General features: G+C 40.3%; 1 protein-coding gene across 3 annotated transcripts in view; it reads left to right on the top strand.

Moving 5' to 3' along the window:
* LOC145781910 (receptor-type tyrosine-protein phosphatase kappa-like) overlaps nt 1-19,675 on the top strand; it is a 37,635-nt gene extending 17,960 nt beyond the window's left edge. Inside the window, exons 13-32 of one of the 3 annotated variants that reach the window (XM_082593605.1) lie at nt 1,813-1,961; nt 2,534-2,576; nt 3,243-3,451; nt 3,880-4,030; nt 4,587-4,685; nt 4,911-5,064; nt 5,829-5,998; nt 6,458-6,472; nt 9,039-9,241; nt 9,547-9,663; nt 9,987-10,238; nt 10,591-10,717; nt 11,516-11,679; nt 13,176-13,325; nt 13,777-13,956; nt 14,326-14,460; nt 14,675-14,800; nt 15,438-15,604; nt 15,973-16,108; nt 16,476-19,675. In XM_082593605.1, the coding sequence (XP_082449731.1) occupies nt 1,813-1,961; nt 2,534-2,576; nt 3,243-3,451; nt 3,880-4,030; nt 4,587-4,685; nt 4,911-5,064; nt 5,829-5,998; nt 6,458-6,472; nt 9,039-9,241; nt 9,547-9,663; nt 9,987-10,238; nt 10,591-10,717; nt 11,516-11,679; nt 13,176-13,325; nt 13,777-13,956; nt 14,326-14,460; nt 14,675-14,800; nt 15,438-15,604; nt 15,973-16,108; nt 16,476-16,526 (2,798 nt within the window). In that variant the 3' untranslated portion in view covers nt 16,527-19,675. Of the gene's footprint in view, nt 1-1,812; nt 1,962-2,533; nt 2,577-3,242; nt 3,452-3,879; nt 4,031-4,586; nt 4,686-4,907; nt 5,065-5,828; nt 5,999-6,457; nt 6,473-9,038; nt 9,242-9,546; nt 9,664-9,986; nt 10,239-10,590; nt 10,718-11,515; nt 11,680-13,175; nt 13,326-13,776; nt 13,957-14,325; nt 14,461-14,674; nt 14,801-15,437; nt 15,605-15,972; nt 16,109-16,475 lie in introns of all 3 variants that reach the window. The other 2 variants (XM_082593604.1, XM_082593606.1) reach the window with 2 other exon arrangements.
* Nucleotides 19,676-20,083: the final 408 nt, after the last annotated feature.

The raw sequence follows: 20,083 nt of genomic DNA, 5'->3' as shown, positions 1-20,083 counted from the left end.
TCAAGTGGCTTTCATCGAACTTCTCTTGTTGGGATACCAACTGCATGGCAGTGATTAAAAGTTCCATTTGTAATGTTACCGCTCATTTTGTCACGTATCCCTTTGCTGACAGGGTCGGTTGTCAGCAATGTTTAAAGTTTTTAAGTTGTTTGTAAAGTATTGATGAATGCAGGACTTTCAGTTGGATTTTTGTGTTGGATTGTAACTCCAACGGTTGACACGATTGCGCACTGTGTATGAATGCCGTTACTTGTCAATCCATGCTGTGATAACACCACCAATTTTATTGTTGTCCAACCTTGATGCAAGTACATTTAACGCAAACGACTCGTTTCAATTTTTAACTTATTTTTACGTTGCCACTGCCATTAGATTCATATTGTATATGAAGCTGAAGTAGTTGCATCAGTAGGAAATTGACTTTGATTGGCTACTTGACACAATAAGTGGGTATCTGGGTAAGGCTTCTGAGAGAAGTCTTTTAATATTTGACACGAAGCCAATTTGTTGTCTTATGTCTCAGAAGCACATGAGGAATTTTGCAAATCCAGAAAATTTTAAATTACCCCTCATGCCCTCAACCAGGACCCCTCTGTTGGTCTCATAACCGTGTCCCTGTGTAGTATCCCAGTTGAGCTTCTCTTATAGAATCTAACGTCGATAAAGTAGGAAGTAACTATCTGGACTAACCAGCAGTACTGCCACACAATAGAATGATGGGCGGTGTATTTCAAACTCGTAGAATGTGGGACGTTGTTTTTCTTTTTATATGCAAACCAACATCAGTGGTTCGGGACTTAGATGAAACATAGCCGAGTGGTAAGAACACTGGAACGGCACTCGAAAAGGCGCCGGTTCGACACCGCTCAAGAGCACGCGGCTGTGTCTTTAGCAGGACACTTAAAGGCATGCCTGAAGGTGGACACGAAGATTGGCTTCCTTGCCTTCCCGTCCACTTAATCTAAATATTCAATCACCGGTTGTAACTTTGGATATAAAAGAAACAAAAAAAGACAAGCGAATTCATCACAAATTGATTTCACAGAAATAAAACCAATGAAGCTTGAGTTGCCGATCGCCTCTATGCTCGTAAGTCTTAACTTTGTTGCATCTACTTCGTGACTGTTCATGAGTCTTTGAAGTCGATAGTTTGCTTTAGGCACGCAAGTGACATTTATTAAGTAAACTTACATACTTCTTACACAAACTTGTCAATATACTTGGGGCGATGGTTTTGTTTTATACGTTTTATCAACGTTTCATAACGTTTAAGCGACGTCAGCAAAATGCTTAGTTCTCAAGCTTTTGACGAATGATAATACAAACATTGAGGACAATCAAGTTGTTCGTGCAGTGAACTTAATGTTGTAACGTTGCCTGCGTTTTTACAAAAAGTTACAAATGAAGTACCGTCGAATCCCTGTGAACGTTGTCACACCGGTTGATGAAGTCGTTTCATTCATTCGAACCTCTGTTCCAAGCTCATCTGACGCCATCGTGTCTCACGCTGTGTACGTTGTTTTTTACACCGCAAATTCCCAACGATAAAATTACTTTTTTCTTACATTGATTCAACGTTTGCAGACTGAATGGGAAGCCACTCAAATTGTGTAAAAATGATGAAATCCCAATGTCAAGTGCCACCAACTTGAAACACCTCTTAGAGCGCTGTGAGCCTCTCAACATGCTTTTCATGAGCGAATAAAAGCTGCGAATCAAGTGCTTGCCACTTGTCTCAGTGTATACCGGTCACGGTTGGCTCCTTTCTTCTAAAAGTCCCCTTACATTTTATGTAAAAAAAAAATTTTTCAGCTCCCACTTTGCCACAATACCCTCCTCCTGCGGAACCAGGTGATGCTATTACCACCCCAACTACCATCGAGATCACCATCTTGCCCGCGCAGAGCAACGGAGCGCCTATCACCAATTACTACGTCATTGTGGAAGACGTCACGGCTAAGGTACGTCATAAAATGATGTCGAAACAAAACGAAAACAATAATTTACGAGTCGCTAAATATCATTCTGTCTTATTAATGATTTTATGAATAATTTTCCAAACAAGTTTTGTTATTGTTATGTGAGGCGCTATATCATAGTTACTATGATTTTTGTAAAGCAAACATAAGTTAAATTTACAACTTTCTTGAAGTCAAAGCATTAAGTTGAATTTGTCAAGTTCATTGCTTACCTCCTTGCAATGAATGTGCGGCTGTACTGTGCACCCACTGTGATCTCTACACTGCCTCCTCAATTCACTTCTATCTTGTCTTGGAAAGTGGTTTGATTTTAATGACCTTATAGATTAGAAGATACCCTCAGAATGTCAATTCAAATATGTCATTCTGATTGTCGATCGCCGCTTACGCCAACGTCGGCATGGCATTGTTTCAACTGTTGGTTTTTGACAGCGATGTTTGTTGAAGTAGAAGCGACACAACTTTGCTAGTTGCTTTGTTGAATCTCACAAATGTAGATAGCAATTTAATTTTCCACCTTTTCAAATTCACTTTCCCGTTTATCTTGTTTTCAGTCAAACACAATCAAGGTATCTCCCTCCAAACCGAGGACAAGAGGTGAGTGAGTGATGCTGCTCATACTGTTGTTTACAAGTTATCTGGGTTTTTTTCCATGCGCTGGCTTTAGTTTGTGCGTTTATTGTGGTATGTATTCGTAAAATATCGCAATGCCGTTGTTTAGCATGTTGCTTTTTTCTTCTGTACATCGTTTACAGAGTGCGTGGTCAGCATTATCTTGCTGGTACAATAATAATGTTATGGTTTTATTTATTGTCGCTCTACGACAGCTAAGGTCTTTTACCGATAGGGCTCATTTTTAATTTATATCAGGTTTACGATGTCATTACATTATTTCCCGACATGTTCTCATTGCGCTATACAAGAAAAAACATAATCGGTACCGTTTTTAAAGTCTTCCGTTTGACCCGACCTGGAATCGATCTACCAGAGCCGAAGGCGAAACCACTGTGCCAGTTAGCTGGTGATTTGCTCATATAAGGACTGTAACATTAGTTATGTTGCTTTCCCACTGAGCTACTCTCATTTGACGTTTATTTCACTAATATCAACTCATCAAGGCGCAAAACATTGCTGATGTGTAGATGTTAGTAGGCGCTTGAATCGCTGTATGCTTGTTCAAGTTTCAAATAATTATCAGCAGATTGCACTTTTGATCCAGCAAGCATTTACGTTGATAGTAAATTGCTGTGGTTGTTTTTTCAGGTCGTGGGAAAAAAAGGAAGAAAAACCGTAATCAGCGAAGCGTGTCTTTTCTCTCGTTTTTGTCACGTGGCAAACGCCAATCATTGATTGGTGCAACAGCAGACGAAACAAGCTCCTGTGAAAAACCACCAATATCATACGAAGAAGCTAAGAACGGCAATCGAACGGATTATGCTCCTGCTAGGTTTGGTCCGGACGAAATTACGAAGGTCAGTGATCAGCAGTGGAGCCGCAATGTTTGGGATATTTTTATTGAAACCTGAGTGTAGTTTGAAAATACACTTTTCACGATTAGGAGGTGGCCAAGATAAGTGCATTAGCAGTTACAGATTTTCCAAGTTGGGGTTTTGCTCATCGATTTAGGTTTTAAGCGGAATTTACGTGTGCCATGTTTCCCAGATGAATTGGGTCACAGGAAACACCATTTCGACCTCAAGCAAAAGTTTCCAATGATCTGGCTTAGCCACAATGTTCAGCTGTTTTCTTCTGATCTATAAACACTCTGTTCAAAGGTTAAACTTTGTAAAAAGTTTTTGAATTAATTTCCTTAAAGTTGTTTGGATCAGACAGTTCAGACAAGATCAAACACGAGAAATCCTTTCGAGGTCCAACCCATCATCGCCATCTTTGTATTCAGGACACAAAGTTTGTTGTTGGTGGCGGCTCCTCCAGCAACGATCTGTCCAATCCGGCTTTGGATCCCAACAAAGATTACAACATCTACATCAGAGTAGAGAGTTCTGTAAACGGAGAGAAGAAAGTTGCTTGCATTCTCGTTGCCAAGAAAAGTAAGACGTTTGTATGGATTGTATCATTTTTAGCTTTTTTTTTAATTTGACCGACATCGAATGGTTAAATTGACAATTTCTCACATGTGTGGCCAATATTATCACTGTTGTAGGACTTCGTGTCATAGAACTAAAATGTTCTATTATGAGCACTGATGAAAGTTGCCTGTAGCTTTAAAAGGACAGCGAGTTTTCATCAGAAATAGTTTATTCGTCTCTAAACGTGTTCTTGATGCTGAAAGCATTAAAGTGCCAATACTTTAAAAACCTGATGTACACAAAAAGTAAGGGTAGGTTTGAAATCGGTGGAAAAGATCCATCCAAAAAAGTTACTTGTGTTTCTGATTAACAAATTTTGTAAAATTTGTTGACCAATATTAAAGTAGACTTATATGTTAGTTTATAGCAATTTTGTTTGGGTTATTTTTTGATTGTGAGTCATTTGCCTGTCAATTCAATTTCTATCAATTGCATTTAGTCCTTTTTTGCTTTAGCTATGTAAAACTGTTGTCTATCTGACATTTCATTTAATCGTTCATCATACGTCCATTTTCAGGTCGTGTTGTAGCCATCATAGCTCCTCCAGTAACCACCACCATGGGCCCCGAGCCTCCAAGCACCAGCATCGGGCAAGGGGGTCTTACCGTCAGCCCAGGTATTGTTGGCCACTTTTGTTTCTGCTGTTTTGTAGTCTGGAAATTGTGTGGAAATTTTGAGGACACTTTTGAATATTCACCGTTTTTAATTTAAATAATTAATTTGAATAGTAAGACAGTAAATTATATCTGCAGTATTTCCGTTTCCGGTGAGTGTGAGGATCCCATGGTGGCTTTGTTTTCAAATTGATTTTTTTTATTAAAATTTGTTTTGTCTCCAGAAGACAGAGGAGATGAAGGGAATGGAGATGTATCCAGCAATATTCCAGGAACAAAGGACGAGGCCACCCAGGACCAACTTCCTCTCTACGCTGGTGTAGGAGCAGCCGTACTGGTGATCATCGTCATCGCTATTGTCGTCATCGTGCTGGTTATGAGGTAACGGAGGTCGATTGTTAGTGGAGCGATGACGTCAACGTGACCTCATTGAAAATGACGTCATATTGATGTCGTTGTCTGAAAGCAGTAACTAACCAATTTAATCTCATATGTAGCATGATTGCATAGGTTTTGGTAGGACTTAACCAAGACAAGTTCTTAGCAAGGTTGACTAATATTAAGTCATTAACATTTTTGACTAATAGCACTTGTGTTGCTTGGTTGTTGGCCACGTGAGCTCGTTTGTGGCATCACAGCTGAATGCTGGACTGAGCAAACGTGTTGGTGTCTATTGAATCATGTTTGAGTGCTGCCAGAGGGATAAATTAGTACATTTGTATGTTTATTTTGAGTGCCACATGTTAATTGTCCAGAGAGATCTGTTCTCATTTGCTAATGGCTTCAAGTTGTTTGAATTTTGCAATCGCTATCCATAGCACTGCTGTCATTGATTATCGTGACTAATGCAGCTTACTATCAAGGTTATGGGGCCGAGGGAAGGAGCAAGCATGTTACTTTGTTGCTTTACTGACATGGTTAAATAATAATATGGATGCGCCTACTTGCAGGCAGTCATGATCTGTATAAATTGTTCAAGGCGTTTGCTGTGTATATTGAAATAAGAATTTAAAACATAAATGTCGTGTAAGCTGTTTCCCAAATGCAGCACTGGCGCTTTATTGCTTCAGACGATATGCATTTTGTTATTGTATTAACGATGTTAAAGACAAACCTCATCTTAACACGTTTTCTTTCAACTTTAGGAACAAAAAGGGAAGACGGAAGGATGAAGTGGTCAATCCATTCGAAGTACGCATGATGATGTCTGACGTAACAAGCCCCGCCCACACGTTGCTAGCAGGCAACCAATCACAAAGCGGGAGCGGTGATCGACAGGCGTTGATGCCTGACGTTGTCGGATATGAGCATCAAGGTATGGTTGAAATCTAGGGAAAGTTATTGGCGTGACATGGTGTTAGGAGTTGAGCATTGATTCGATTTGACTTGTCAACAGCTTAAGGGGAGGGAGGGGCACGTGGAGATACCTTTGAGGCTAAATTGGAAAACTGCACAACCTTCATATGAAATACAGATAAATATGGGGTTTGAGAGGTGATGATTTGCAGCTTGAATTACGAGGCTTTCGTTCATTTGCTCTTAAGCAACCTTTCAGTGTGGTGCTGGTAGTCAGCTCTACCTTTGGATGATGAAACGTAGAACCTTCACCCAAGAAGCTGGTGTGACGGGAATTAACTTCAAAAATATCCGGCGAGCTAAACCTTAGTTGATAGAACCTACTCTTAGTGGATCAATTCCTTTTCCGAATTTCTCATTGTAATGCCATCTCTGTTTTGCCGTAACTTTTTTAATCCATTATCTTACATTTTACCAGCTTTTTCTGGACTGTGTAAGTATGATTTGTCAGTGTCCAGTATATCTGCATGCTCTCAACCTTGTTTTCCAATGCGTTGCTGCATGCCACCAGTGGTTAAGACAAGCACCCCACGGTGCGGTTCGGAGTCCCGCATACAAAACTTCGTAGGTGCGTCCTCTAGTGCAGCAGTGGTGATAGACCATTTACATCGTGAGAAATCTGGTTTGGAGATTTCTCTTAGATTTGGTGAAAGTGAACCAGTGGGGTTGGTGGTGGTTACCAAGCTGGTCATGTGACCTCAGTAAAACGGTGTTGTTGGTAAACTGGCTACGACGTCGATAATTCTGCCAACGCTGTGTTAGATAACTTTCATGAATCAAAAACTACGCCGAAAAACGTTTTTACCGCGTTTACTACACCACGAATAAAATGCTTAAAAACAATAAATACGCTTACAATGGAGGGTTGTACTGCCCGAAGGAATAGCCGCTTATGATTTACAAAAGTATCTGTCATGCTAGCAAATATTATAATATTTGCTAACCAATTTAATCTCATATGTAGATATCCATTACTTAGATAGATAGATCATTTGCATTATCATATTCATGCAAAACATCGAAGCTACTTGTTCGAAGAAAGAAGTTTTGACTCCTGTTTCTGTTTTAAGTTGTATAGAATTGAAGCTATTTCAATTTTATATTTTATTTTTCGTCACCGCGCGTTCGGGACGAAAAAGATAATACTAGCAACAATAGTTGATATACCAGCAAGTCAATGAACGGAAAAGGTGGTAAAACCTTGAAAGGATCATGGCCACCTAAAGATACGGCCTGATTTGTCACATTTTGCAGAAACTTCCAGATTTTTCTAACTTTGGGCAAACGTTTAAATAAATTTTTCTAAAAATTAGCTTTTTACGCTTTCTTTATTCTTTTCCCCAGATGACACAATAAGTTTTAACATCCTCACATGTTGAAAAACAAAAAAAAATTGATTTTGTAAATTTTAGTCAGACTGTTAATTTTCAATAACAGTCTGATTTTGCGTTTTTCATCTTCCTTTTTCTCATTTGCTACTGCTTCCCCAAGGCAACAAAAAAGCTTTTTGTCATTAGGAAACCACAAAAAGTAAAGACATCTCAAAAAATGTCAGTCAAGCACCAGCAGTAGCTGTAATCAAAATCTGCAAAATGTGACAAATCAGGCCGCATTTCCAGGTGGCCATGAAAGGATAAATAAAACGTGCCTGAATAGTACTGATATATGTCTGCAGTTAACACGGCCGCAAAACCCAGTTAGTGTATACGACTTGACTTTCAACCAACACTCTGATGGGACTTAGGAACAGCTAGCATCAAATGTTTAAAAAACTTATTCAATAGGTTTAATTGTTGATTTGAAGTTCAATTCAAGCAATGTAAGCTATTCACTTTCAGCGTTGTTACGTAATCAATGCTCTGCTGTAACGTGTCAATCACGTCACATCATGGCAAGTAATTCTCGATATAATTTGTGTTGATGATTTTTCTCAATGAATGCTTGTAAAGTCAGCATGCGTTTCATGTTTGTGGAAACAATATTTTGATATATTTGATTTAAAATCAACTGCACCATTTGAGAAGGACAAAGTCAATTGTATTTAATTTTGAGATCGTGTAGTTTCGGCCTGAGAGAGCCTTTCTTGAAACTATATCCATGTGCCTTGCGGCAGTGGCGACTACTTTGTTGCTAGAATACACCTTGATGTGCAGAACATTCGATGGAGTTTTTGTTTTTTGTGACTCACCTCGCAGTGAACATAGATGGGAGGGTCGCAAGTTCGACTCTGTAGCGTGCCATGCTCATCTCAAACTAAATACCTTAGAGGTATATCTGTTTCACGTCGACCTATGCTGAAGTTTCATCTCACTATAGATATCTATTTGATCGTTGTCCGCGGATAATTTTCTATCAGTGTATTGTTTTCATTGCAACTTTCAATTTGTTAAGGAAGTTTAAGTCAGTCTTTTGATTAGCCAGACTTTAAACTTTCCACGTTGCTAGCATGTCTGCAATTGACGTGTTTATGTGTGTAGAGTTATTTTTAGCACATACAGTAAGTAGCAACAGATTTGCTTTCTATTTTAATCTGTTGATTTTTGTTTGAGCAAAAATCTAATAAGCATTTGCATTTGTTTGTGGTTTGACAACGTTGCAAATCAGAAAAAGTTGTTTGCATAGTTTAATGGCCAACACACAATTTTTCTATTGCTGTGTTGAAGCGCCCAGGAAAATGTATAGGAACTGTCTTGTAACGTTTTTGTTTGATACGTCACAAGTAAGATTGTTGACTTACTGTCAAAGATTCATGAAAGACTTAGACACATAATCACACACTCAGCTATCAACCTCCTTTCTGCTAATAAACTTAGACTTAGCTTGCCGTGCTTCTCAGTGTAAATATAATGTAAATGGTTATTGTGTAAATCAAGACAGTATGAGCAACTTAAGCTTTTCATGCAACGCCTGATAGAACTTTTCTTCATGTTCTCCAAAAAAAAACTTAAATTTCAGTAATCTTTGAAGAGTCGTTCTGACACCCTCCATTTGCATCACAGATTTCATGGAGAAGGCGTCCGAAAGTGGAGGAGCAGGGTACGCCACATCAAACGATGAAAGATTCGCCGTCCGTGTGGACGACTTCCATGTCCATGTGTCTCAGATGAAAGCCACTGGAGGATACGGATTCCGAGAGGAGTTCTCCTCCTTTCCGGATGGGATGAACGCCCCGTGGACCGTCGGCGATAGCACACAAAATAGAGTGAGAGACCACAAAGATTTTAAAACATTGCAATAGTGCTTTGCCTCCTTAAAATTCTCCTGTCTTGTGTATGGTCCTGTGTTGTTGATCGCTTCTGGCTGTATCTGGAAGTTATCTATTGAATAAATCTTTATCGAATCAGTTGCAACATAACGTGCCATTTGACGTAGCACGCTCCTGATGTTGTCGGCTGGTGTCGAACTAGAAACGTCGGATGAGCAATCCAATAAACTAGAAATTATCACAATATTGAAACAATTATTAATATTTCCGTTTTTCATTAAAATTATATATTTTGCTTGCAGAGCAAGAACAGATACGGCAACATCCTGGCCTATGATCACAGCCGAGTTGTGCTGGAGCCTCCATCCGGGTATGAGGAGGCGTTCGAGAGCGACTACATCAACGCCTCCTACATAAACGTGAGTCCGACCCGATCTATGTTGTAATATGACATTTTAGGCAACGTTTTGTTGGACAATCATCGAACGGTGGACTATGGATGTAAGTCAATTTTCAAGCAGAATCGTTGTAATCTTGCGAAAACGTTCAATCTTGCGGTTTTTCAAAGTTACCCGATCAATTTTTAAAAATGATAAGCTCACTAGAAATGGTTTGTTAGAGTTGAAGTGATTTTCAAACCATTGTAAATTACGCCATCGCCTGGTTTTGGCTTAATTTTTTCAATTTAACGCCCCTCGCCTCTTTTTTGTGACCAGCCTAAAACCCAAAGTTGGTTCTTCAGGGTTATAAGTCACCCAGCATGTACATCGCGGCCCAAGCACCGACCGTGGACACCTGCAGCGACTTCTGGTGGATGGTCTGGCAGGAAAAGACCAACATCATTATCATGGCCACCAACCTGATCGAACTGGGCAAGAAGAAGTGCCACAAGTACTGGCCCGAAGACAGAGACACCTATGGCACTGTCGATGTGTCACTCACCAGCGAAGAACATACTGCCGATTACGTCATCCGGTCATTTGTCCTTCAGCAGGTTCGCATCAAGTTCGAATGGTTGTTGATAGCAAACATCCTGTGTTGCAATTGATGCTTCGTCACGTTATAGCCCGTTCTATCACCAGTGAAATTGACGTGTATTCAATCGTCACTACATTTTGTCGTAGTTGATAACTTAAACGTTTCTTATTAAAACCGTTGTCGTCAGCGTTTTTTTTTCTTGCTCTATCTCATAACAACTATCGATCTATTTATTTTATCTTGTCTAATACTGTAAATACACGGCATTTATCGCACATACCCATTATTATTATTATACAACAATCGTGTCTATAGCCAACTACATCAAGCGTTACCTTCGTCGCGCATTGAATGTTTGCTCACCACAGGCGGATGGCTATGACGTACGAGAGGTAAAGCAGTTCCACTTCACGGCGTGGCCGGATCATGGAGTACCATCAAGACCCACCAACATCCTCGCCTTCGTCAGGAGGATCAAAGCGTATTCACCTCAAGGTACGATCTCGTTCATGTGTCAGATGATTTGTGGCTGTAGTTCAACTTCACAACTCCAAGCCTTATGTGGCCGCAACAGGAAAAAGGGCTTTTCTCGGGCCGCTCCATTTGCTGACCCATCCTGGAAATCCTTTGCTTTAACTTTCAATAATTTTTTTCTTGTTATGTTTTACAACCGAAGTAACAATGTTTGTCCATTTGTCACATACACAAATTAGATCAAACTAGACACTTACCTATGACGCTCATGGTCTTTGAGCTGTATACGTTGCTTAGCAAACTATGCAACAAAGTTTGAATTGTTTAGCTAATTTTGCAGAAAAAGAGAAGTAGGATTGTACTTGTTTAAAACCGAAGTAATGCAGCAAGGATTGTTATCACCCTGATCGTCGACTACAGATTGTAATGCAAAATGTGTTTCGACCATCGTGCGGGCCGCATTGGAAGGTTTTACGGGACTCATGTTGTGTCGACCTGCTGCAGTTGATCAGCGAATTAGCCGCCCACTGCAAGCTGAGACGGGTCTGCTACTATTCGGTGAGTCCGATTCGGTGAGTTTCTAACTTTTAACCCCTAACCCTAAAACGGCAATGATAATTAGGCTACGGTACCCAATAATTTTTTTAAAAAAATGAAAAAATCACCGAATAGGGATCGGACTCACCGAATCGGACTCACCGAATCGGACTCACCGATTCGGGCCATTCCGAGCTGAGACAGTGTTTTTCGTTGTTTAAACGTGCGATGATGTGACAACGCTTTTACCGTCCATCTCTCACAATTGTTTTTCTCCTGAAGGACCAGGTCCCACTCTAGTGCATTGTAGCGCCGGATCAGGACGCACCGGATGCTTCATCGTCATCGACATGATGCTTGACATGGCCAGGGATGAAGAGATTGTGGACATCCACAACACAGTCCGGGACCTCAGATCCAGACGAGTGAATATGGTCCAGACAGAGGTAGGAGAACTTTGCAGCATTATTTTATTTTTATTTTTTCTACAAAACAACGTTAGTTAATGTAAATACAAACCATATTGTTCAAACATGAAACAGACCCTCCACTCCGTTCGTCAGATGAGCTAGAAAGACGTTTTCTCCTCGTCCAATCACCACAAGTGACTTTTGGTTAGCATTGGTTGTGCAATCCCATCTTCATCATGTCCTGTTTCGCTGACGCATGGTGTCTGGCAAGTGCATGAGCTACCCTGTATGGAACAACCTTGCTGTGATGCAAAGTGTAATCTGCGGCATTTTATCCCCTCAAAAGAAGCTCTTGTGATGAGAAGCTTATATCACTCATAGTTTGGCATCTACACTAGCAGGCGTTAGAACAGGTTTGGGTAGAGAGGTTGCTTCGAGCCTTGGAGGAGCGCCTTCCATCAGATGCCGTTTGCAGTGACACACAACATCGTATCGACTGCGCTATTTCATGGATGTTTTGAAGAAACAACTAAAAAGTTAACTTCTCGAACGAAGCCATTCTATCAGAAATATGATTGTAAATGAAATAATTTTAAGAAATTACAAACTAGTCGACTGACAAGCTCCGATTGCCTCCCATCGCGATGTGTATTATTCTAAAACAGGGGTGGGGAACCTTTTTAGTATTGCGGGCCCACATAAAATGAGAAATAACACAGGCGGGCCACTAAAATTTCGAAATTTTATTTACAGATAAAAAATGCAGCGAAGTAGACAATGATTTATTTCACTTTCACAGCTAGTGGGATGGCTGAAAGTTTTTATTTTTGGTGAGTCGTGTGATGTCTGCTGACACGGAAGATGTTGCAACTCTTAACTACATCTCCACGTTTTTATCAGTCAGTCTGGAGCGAAGCCGACTTTTTGTTAGATTCAATTTGGAAAAAAAACTGCTCGCAACGGTAGGTGCTTCCAAACAGAGACACATATTTCAAAGCATGTTTCCGCATGACTGGAAAATCATCAGCATTTATGTAGCGTTGATAAAAGTTGAGCATTGGAATGTTTTGGTACATCGCTTTCAGCGTACCGTCACTCTGGAGCTCTACTATTTCATGTTGGAAGTTACTAGGAACATCAGTTGCAACCACATTGAAAGGAGAGGCAAAAATATCTAACTCCATTTCTTTACTCTTTATGTCCAAAAATCTTGCATTAAATGTCTCCATAAGATTGACACATACATAGGCAATGGGTAGCCTATATTTGGCTGTTGTAGAAAGCTTTTGCTCTTGCAAGGTAGGAAAATGTGCGGTGTTATTGTTTTCAAGTTGTACTTTCCACAGGTAATTTAGCTTCAAATGATTTCACTTTTGCAAAAGAAAAAAAAAAATTTTTTTACGAAATTTTGACGCGGGCCACATAGAACAGTTACGCGGGCCGCATTCGGCCCGGGGGCCGCAGGTTCCCCACCCCTGTTCTAAAACATTAAAACTCTATTGTTGTTTCATCGACCAATGAATTACTTACAGGAGCAGTACGTATTCATCCACGAGGCCATATTGGAAGCATTGTTGTGCGGAGAAACATCAGTATCCGCCGATGCGTTGGTGAAGCATTATGATGATCTCATCACTGTGGACTCCCAAACCCACTTTGCCCCCATCCAGGAAGAATTTGAGGTAAGAATTTCAAATTAGCTCTTAAGACTTCAGAGCCAAAGATCTCAAACTTTTCATCCGCGATTGCTCCTTGCTATTTTCCTAACAATAAATTCACCGTATCAGATTTTTTACATCAGCTTTCATATATTTGTCAGGCAGACTGTTTTTAAGTCGATTGGTAATACCAGCCAGTTTGTCAGTAGCTTTGCTCTTAACGACTGGCAACTTTTGCTTAAGAACAATTTGTCATATTGAGTTTTTTTTTTAAAGGTTGTCGTAAAGTATTTTTTACTAAAAGCGTGTATGACCGCAGTTGAACCGGGCCGACTGCGAAAGTGCCTACAAATCATAATCTTTGCAAAACGCGGTTCTGGACTGTTATGAACTCCCTAATTTGCAAGTGTGCTTTTGTTCTCTAAGTGACCAAACCATCAAGATTCCCTAGTTTTTTGTCTTCTCTTCTTCTTAGACTCTCAACGTGATCACTCCCAAGTTGTCGGATGAAGAGTGTTCTGTAGCCCGCCTCGCTAGGAACCGTCCCAACAACCGATTCATGGACGTTTTACCTGTCGATCGCCATCTTGCTTATTTGGTGACGCCCGATCCAACGGACCGGGAGAATAATTACATTAATGCCGTGTATATCGATGTGAGTTGCATTAATTTAACAAAATTTTACCAATCAATGTTGGTGCTATGAACGAACAGCCTTTTTAATCATGACAAAAGATAAAATGTAGCATCATATAACTGAGTTCTTGCGTTTTGTTTGAAGTTGCATTGTCGTCAATACGTTTGCTACAGTGATAGCTTTCCCATATCCAGATGGTTAATTGGTTATGTTGGCTCGTGCGGTAGCTTTTGAATTTTGACCACCAAGCAAGAAAACAACACATTAGTTTAACACATTAAATCCTTGCGGTGGCTTGTGTGATAAATAGCACTGTTGTCTGCAAGCTAGAAATTGCCGGCATGTAAACGACTCAATCAAGCAAATATTTTTCCTGCATGTTTCCAGAGCTATTCGTTGAAGAACAACTTTCTAGTGACCCAGATGCCTCTTCCCAACACGGTGGTAGACATATGGAGATTGATATACGACCACAACTGTACATCTGTGGTCATGATGAACGACGCGTCAGAGCACGATCAGGTATTACTTCTACTGCGCTGGATACCTGCAACATGTTCTAGTCTTTGTAGAAGCTTTTAGTTCTTAAACCTCGCTATATCATTTATAAGTCGAGTTTTGATTAAAACTGTTCGTTTTTTAATATGATTTTGATGAATGCTGCGGCAGTGTTTGAAGCGTTCGCTTGGTCAACGAAACGTTTTTAGTTTTCAAACCTCTCTGTACCCTCCGACAGACGTGCAGCCAATACTGGCCGGATAGTGGGACGGCCATGTTCGGACCATTTGCCATCGAGTTGCTGACGCAGGATGACGAGGTTGACGTCATAACGAGGTTGTTTAAGCTGCAAAACGTGTCAAAGGTGGGTTACACTTGGATTCTCGTATTCGCTAGCGAAGGTTCAGCTTGTTCGATCATTCAAAATTAACTATTACATTCTGAAGACTGTTTCTTCAACCGAAGGTTAATATTCCTCAGATCAGCCAACATGACTCATCTCACAAAAGTTGCAGATATGTCTTTGGTTGTCGGTACACACACCATCATCACCGAAACATCTGGTTGACGTTGTGTTCTTAGCCTTGGTTACATTGTTGAGCTGGAGTATCCCACGTTGTAGCTTCATCCTGAGCACGTTTATGACGGACAATGAAACTTGCAATGACGAATAGGAACTAGTTCTTCACCTTCACTTTCCTATGAGGCTGAGTAGCCATCACATTCTACCCAGCGAGCAAACCAGACTTTTACATTGATTCAACGTTGAATCAATGTAAAAGTCTGGTTTACTGGATGGGAAAGTGAGGCGCTATTGCTATCAAACAGTCTTGAAGTTTTACTTACCCCAGCAATAGTGTCACACCACACCGACCCAACGTTAAAAACACGTTTAAATTTTGTAAGAGAATAGCAGGTTTTAGATTAATGAGGTTTTACTAATCTAATGTTATTTGACGTGATATTAATATAGTACTTGATGCTTTTTATTGTCACTTCAGCCTGGGGAGTACCGGGTAGTGCAGCAGTTCCAGCTGACCAACTGGCCGGCCGTCCAACCCGTACCTTATACCAGGAACTCGGTCCTCCGTGTCATCCAGCTGGTCACTAAGTGGGAAGCAGAATGCTCCAGGAACGGATCACAAGGCCGCACTCTCGTCCACTGCGTGTAAGTCTCATTTTGTCAATTCCCTCGCTATAACATCGTTTCAACGTTTGTGTGCGTTGAATCAGTATTCACCAACTCATGTTGGTAGTTGTCACAGATTAAATCTGGTTTTAACCGAAGCATTTGCAACAAGAGCTTTCGCCACACTGTGGCAGCCTAATATTAACTTGCAGTATGACGTCACAGTAGTACGTCATCAAATTACTGACGTCACAATGTCTCGTCTGTTTAAAGACTAAACGAGATATTTGCTGGGACTTTAAGTTGGAGGTATAATAAAACCTCTTACAAGTTATTGCCATCTACGTGGTGCACAGCATCTGCTGCTGCTTTGCTGTGCAGAGTTACCTTGACTTGTTGTTCCACAGCGCCGGTGCTGGCCGAAGCGGCACCTTCATATCCTGCTACAACATGTGCGAGCAATTACGTCACGAATACTCGGTTGACGTGTTCAACATCGTGCAGAGGTTACGCAACGTCAGACCACAACTGGTCGAGACATTGGTGGGTACTTTGTGATGGTTGAGGTTCCACTCAAACTCTCTTTGATAGAATTATTCTAGACTTATAGAATACCACTAGAATGGTAGAATTATAATATAGAATTAATAATAACTTATAATAACTAATATAGAATTATACTAGAATGGTATAGAATACCGGAATTATGTTAAGAGCCTCCTAGTTTCTAGTTCATCAATGCATCATTTAACCCAGACAGCAAAATTTGTCTGCAACGTCTGCAGACGTTGAATCAATGAAACAATGACAGATTTTGCTGTCTGGAAACAACTTGATCTCAATGTTACATTTGCGTTAACTTATCGCATTTGTCGTTCGATGACGTTTTAACAATAATTTGTATTCCCAGGAACAATATCGGTTTTGTTATGAAGTTGGAATTGAATTCGCCGAACGGTGATTGGCCTTTCAAATCGTTGCGGGTCAATATAATGTTTGGAGATGTTGAAACAACGCAAACAAGAATTATAAAATGACGTTTTAGCCAATTACGCATCAGACCAGTCACCGTGTGACGTCACATGTTCTGAGATGGTCCTAAAGATACTTCCCGTTGGTGCATCCAGATTTTGTGGAGATTCCATTTTTTGGCATCATAGCTTCTTTCGACTTAAAAGCTCCTTAATGACTCTGCTCGAAGAAGAGGCAGTGAGTCATTCTCTAGATACCAGATCTTAAACATCTTTCTCGTTGTATGAGCTTCTGGCGCCGAGGGTCTATCTTTTACCACCATCAGATTCACTATGTTCCCGGACTACATTGGAAGGCTGCTAGAGAACAGCCAGTTTTTAGTTTCATCATCCAAGACACGCGGACCTTTCAATTCGTTAGATCATTATTGGTCTTGTACGATCCTCCAGAGGAACTTGTGATTTAGGATGATGTTGTTTTAAGTGTGATTGCGTTCCTATTGTGATGTTATTTTCTACTTTTGACTCCATGAACATCACTGGTTGTGTTTTTTTTTTGTTTTTTTATTATTTCGAGTTGATCTTGTGACGTTGTTCCACGTTGTTCCACGTTGTTCTTAGGCAACCGCAAACCTAGCAACCAATCACAAAGTGCCAAACCATCAAATGATTGTGAATCGTTGTGCCCATCGCGAGACTGCCGCTGCCTTATCACTTTGGCATTGTGACCTATTTGTGAGCACTCATTTATACGAGCGCGAACGGTGCGACTGCAATTTTGTGTCTTTTGTCAAATCGTGTCTTTTATCGTGGAATTGTGATCCAATCAGTAATGAAATCTTATCATAATCTAATACGGAACGTTTTTAATAACTTTTACAATGTTTTTAACTCTTTTCCTGTTGCCTCGTGCCATTGAGAAAAGAACAAGCGCCCAGTCAGCAAATCAGATCTTTTTGCAAATCTGCAGACGTTGAATCAACGTAGAAACGGACTGCGCACAGACATTGTTGCATGGGCACAGGCTGTGAAGCCTTTTCATTTTGATTCGATATTTAATTCCTAGTTGAAAGAATACAACTTGGCAGTATCGAATCAAAATGTCAACTAAACAAGTGGAGCTTTGTTTTGTTGGTGTTTTAATGTTTTTACAACGTATTTTTACCATCATGTCGACCTCAAACGTTCAGCTTGCACATGTCTATCTTACTAAAAGAACTAGTCATTCTTTATTGATTCATCGCAGTAGACGTGGAATCAATGTAAAAATGACTTATTTTATCAGTGAGATCCCTGCTTCATTCGCCAACATAAGAAATGCAATCGATAACGTTAAATCAACTTAATTTGGCGTTTTTTTTCCATAATTTTTACGCAACGTGTCTTTCGTGTATTTTTACGTTTGTTTTCGATGGTACGATGTCGCCTACAAGTTGGTTGCTTGTTCCATCCACGACTCATCAGAATCAGTGTTTCCTCGTCGCTATTTTCAATTTGAGAGCGGTTCAACCACTGCGTGACGTACGTGGAGGTGTTACGCCATTTGCTACGTCATTTGTTTCGCGTCGTGCTGGGTGTGAAAAAGAAATTTGTTAAGTGATGTGTTAGAAGCCGCTATCAAATATCTCCCCAGTTTCAACCAAAGACAACCACATGGAATAAAAACGTTGATACGGAGCCAATGGTCAACCATCTTCCTCCATACCATGCATGCACAATGCACCTGTTGGTCGGCTGTGTTTACGTTCAAATAGAAACATCTTCCCAGCCCCGCAAAAAAAAACTGTTTCTTTTACATTGATTCAACGTCTGCAGTCGTTGAATTAATGTAAAATCTATAATTTTGTCGGCTAGGTAGGATTTTAAATTAATCTGTAAATTGCTTGTCATGACTTTAGTCGAATTATGCTGAGTCATTTTAGTTTTTGTGTGTAGCAGACCAACTCATCCGATTACGGGATGTGAACGGTCCTGACCCAGAGAGAAAATCAGACGTTGAATCAATTTAAGAAACGACTATTTTCCTCTCTGGGGGCTTGGCCGCATTTTCCTAAAGGATTTTGAATTCCACAATTGTTGTAAGTTAATAATACTGTCACGAGTTGATAATGCCGTATGACGTCATCATCCATTTGTCCCTTGTGGATGAGACCTGGTGCTTGTCTCCGCTGGCGGGGCTTGCAATAACACGATCATACTGTGTTGTTGAATATATGTCGCGGCCACTTTATGTGCTAAGCAAGACTTTGGATCTTCATTATCAAAAAAGTATTTGCGTGAACATTTTAGTCAATAGAAACTGCCCCATCATCACAGCGTGTGCATCCCTGCTAAGAAAAGTTGCTTTTTTGTTGCCAAATTCAATTTTTTTGACTTTGAAACGATACAAAGATAACAACGTTTGCAAACTGTGATGGCTTTTCTCGTGATAAGTTGATGTTAAACAAATGTTTACTGAAGTTTGATGTGGAGTGTCCACTTAGCTCTTTTTAACATGGATTCAACGTCTGCAGATGTAGAATCAAAGTGAAAAAGAACTGATTTACTTGCTTGGTGTGAAGTCCTGCAAGGCCCAACAAACAGCCAGATCAACGATGTCTTCTATCATGTCAATTTGTAATGAGTCTTCAAGATTATTGGAATTATTTTTAATGCTGTTTTTTCCTTTCTTTGGGTCATTTCTTTTAAGTAAAATACCAGAAAATAAGTTTGCCAAGACCAATCGTAAAGCCGGAAGGTTGGAGTTTCCAGCTTGTTTGCTTGAGAACGATTCTTATCAACTGCCCATTGGCGACTCCTTTACACGTTGCTGTGTTAAATTTATTTGCAACACCTCACTTTATCATGAAAGGAAACTACACTGCAATTCCGTGCATTTGTTGCTTTTGCTGCTGTCCCCGGGAAAATGACACTTTTAAGAAATGTAGATGGAGTTTGATGTTTTCTTCAGCCCAGCTGCAATGTTGCGATAACTTGCAGCTACGTGTTTGATTAACGTTTTCATTTCCCTTTTTCGCGTAAATTTAAAGTTGGCAACCATCGGCGGTTCTTCATATTCCTCGAGGAATGAAGTGTCACCAAAGTTTGCCTCCCCCTTTTGTGTCCGCTTTGTCTGCAATAAACCAAAGCTATGAACACTCTTAATCTTTGCTTCGTGTGCTCACACTTAGACAGCAAATTAGTCGTTTTTTTACATTGATTCAACGTATGCAGATGGCAAGTATCGGGTGGCTCTGCCCTAGACAGCAAATCAGTCGTTTTTTTTACATTGATTCAACGTCTGCAGACGTTAAATCAATGTAAAAAGCGATTGGTTTGCTGTCTGAGTAGTTTGGATTGTCCAGATGTGAGACTTAATCAATCGCAAGTGGATGGTGATCCTCCATCTGCATCATCCAAGAGAGTAGAGATGACCTTGATTGGTAGGTTCCTCTTGATCAGTGGAGCTTCTTTCTGAACTTCGATTCATAATATTGCCGCCTGTGGTTGAACCGGGACGGTTCCTAGTTTGATCCCAATTGGGATTGCCTGTTCATAACGAAAGACA

This window comes from Aplidium turbinatum, chromosome 13, assembly GCF_918807975.1.
Source record: "Aplidium turbinatum chromosome 13, kaAplTurb1.1, whole genome shotgun sequence".
Lineage (NCBI taxonomy): Eukaryota > Metazoa > Chordata > Ascidiacea > Aplousobranchia > Polyclinidae > Aplidium > Aplidium turbinatum.
The sequence above is the reverse complement of the archived record's forward strand: the minus strand, read 5'-3'. Positions and strand labels throughout refer to the sequence as shown.